At 55.3% G+C, this 2,162-nt stretch overlaps 1 protein-coding gene across 1 annotated transcript; it reads left to right on the forward strand.

Moving 5' to 3' along the window:
• The first annotated feature begins 1,030 nt into the window (after positions 1-1,030).
• On the forward strand, positions 1,031-1,873 carry LOC119448753 (uncharacterized). The gene has a single exon (XM_037711975.1). The coding sequence runs from the start codon at positions 1,031-1,033 to the stop codon at positions 1,871-1,873; it is 843 nt and encodes a 280-aa protein (XP_037567903.1).
• The last annotated feature ends 289 nt before the right edge of the window (positions 1,874-2,162 follow it).

A 2,162-nucleotide genomic window follows, 5' to 3' on the forward strand; every position in this document is an offset into this window, starting at 1 on the left:
TTAACGCTACCTCATGCGCTCTCACATTGCGCCGTAATGAGACGCTTGGCCACGTTCAGTCAGTCGACGATGATGCTATTGGGCCTATTGATTCCTACGAGCCCAGTCTGTAGCCTGAGCTGAACGCGCTGACACCTCACCCTGCTTCCGATGACGTGTCCTCGGACGTATTTTTCCCTTCCATCGACAGTAACCTTGCTCCGGATCAACGTGCGCAGCTTCTGATGCCTTTCAATGAAATTAGAAGTTCGTTTGACTTCCCTCAAGCGCCATTAGGTCGAACGAACACCATTGTTCACAAAATTGACACCGGATCCAACACCCCTTTGCGCCAGCGCCCCTACCGTGTATCACCAGTGGTGCGTCGTATAATTACGAAGCAAGTTAACGACATGCTTCAACGTGGAGTCATCAAGCCTTCCTGTAGTCCTTGGTCATCCCCCGTTGTGCTGGTCAAGAAAAAAGTCTGTTCCATTAGGTTTTGTGTAGATTACCAGCGTCTCAACAAAATTACTAGGAAAGATGTTTACCCTCTTCCCCGCATAGACGACGCCCTCGATTGTCTACAAGGCGCCGAATTCTTCTCTTCGCTCGACTTGCGTTCGGGTTGTTGGCAAGTCCCGATGACCGACTCTGAACGTCCAAAGACCGCGTTAATCACACCAGATGGCCTGTACGAATTCACAGTCATTGCCATTTGGCCTTTGCAATGCGCCTGCAACATTCGAGCACATGATGGACAGTATGGCGAGCCGTCAGCGTCTCGACGACGACGACGATGTTGCGCCTCGGCTGCTCCGCACGTTCGAGCTGAGCGCGAGGTAGAACGGCGACAAGACGGCAAGAACGGCGGCAAAAGCAACAGCGTCTGTGACAGTGCATAAATAAATGTGGGCAACCAAACGCCATCACGTCTTCCCACAAGTGGTGACCCTGGACTTCCGACGGCAACGCGCCACCTGCTCGTTCCTTCGCCAACGCACCGAGTGTCCACGGTAAACACCTTCAGCCTCGTTCATTCCGGCTGATCATGGACACCACACCCAACAGCGACGTCACACCGAATCCCATGGTACCCGAACCTGTCGTCGCTACTCTCAAGCTACCGGAGTTTTGGCAGTCGGACTCAGAACTCTGGTTTCTGAGCGTCGAGCCTCTCTTCCGACGACATCGACTAACATCGCAAACAGCAAGGTACGGCTACGTCATCGGAGCTTTACCACCTGCTGTCATCGCCATCGTAAGGGACATTCTGCGCTCTCCGCCTCCTGACACACTCTACGACACTCTTAAAACAGAGCTTATACGCCGGACAACCGAGTCGGAACAGCGTAGGCTGCAGCAGCTACTCACCGCGGAGGAGCTCGGTGACCGAAAGCCCACGGAGCTTCTGCGTCGCATGCGGCATCTGATTGGGGACCGGTCTGCTGCATTGGACGCATACATTCTACGCGAGCTCTTCCTACAGCGACTGCCACACCAGGTGCGGATGATCTTGAGCGTGTCCTCAACAGAAACCCTCGACTCACTGGCACAAATGGCCGACAAAATTATGGATGTCGGCACCCCGGCCATATCTGGAATCGAGAGACAACGTGACTCTTCCCCCTTTGCGCCGGTCCGCGACGACCGCTTGGACCGTCTCCTTCAAGCTAACGAGGAGCTCAACTGCAAAGTGGACCAGCTGGCCGCTGAACTCAGCTCGCTCAAAGCAGACCACCGAGGCAGTGCGTCACGACAGCGACACCAAAGCCGCGACAGATCACCAAGTCTGCCTCGAAGCGTCTGCTGGTACCACCGCCGATACGGAGCACGCGCTCGTCAGTGCAATCAGCCATGCCAGTTTGCGGGAAACGCACGGGCCACGCACTGACGGCGGCCAGTGTTTCAGGCCCGCCATACAGCCGCCTATTCCACGTCACTGATCGCGTCACGAAAGTCCGGTACCTCATCGACACAGGTGCCGAAGTGTGTGTCGTTCCTCCTACGCTGGAGGACCGCCGCCGACGTCAGACCACGCCGCCTGTCACTGCTGTCAATGGTTCAACCATAAGGACCTTCGGACACAGGTCCGTTACGCTTGACATTGGCTTGAGACGCACGTTTCTATGGATTTTCTTAGTCGCTGACGTGCGTGTATCAATCATCGGTGCAGATTTTCT

Source organism: Dermacentor silvarum, chromosome 4 (assembly GCF_013339745.2).
Source record: "Dermacentor silvarum isolate Dsil-2018 chromosome 4, BIME_Dsil_1.4, whole genome shotgun sequence".
NCBI classification, from domain to species: domain Eukaryota; kingdom Metazoa; phylum Arthropoda; class Arachnida; order Ixodida; family Ixodidae; genus Dermacentor; species Dermacentor silvarum.

Excerpts from the sequence above, each read along its gene's own strand:
- LOC119448753 (XM_037711975.1), top strand. The coding sequence starts at position 1,031 with ATGGACACCACACCCAACAGCGACGTCACACCGAATCCCATGGTACCC.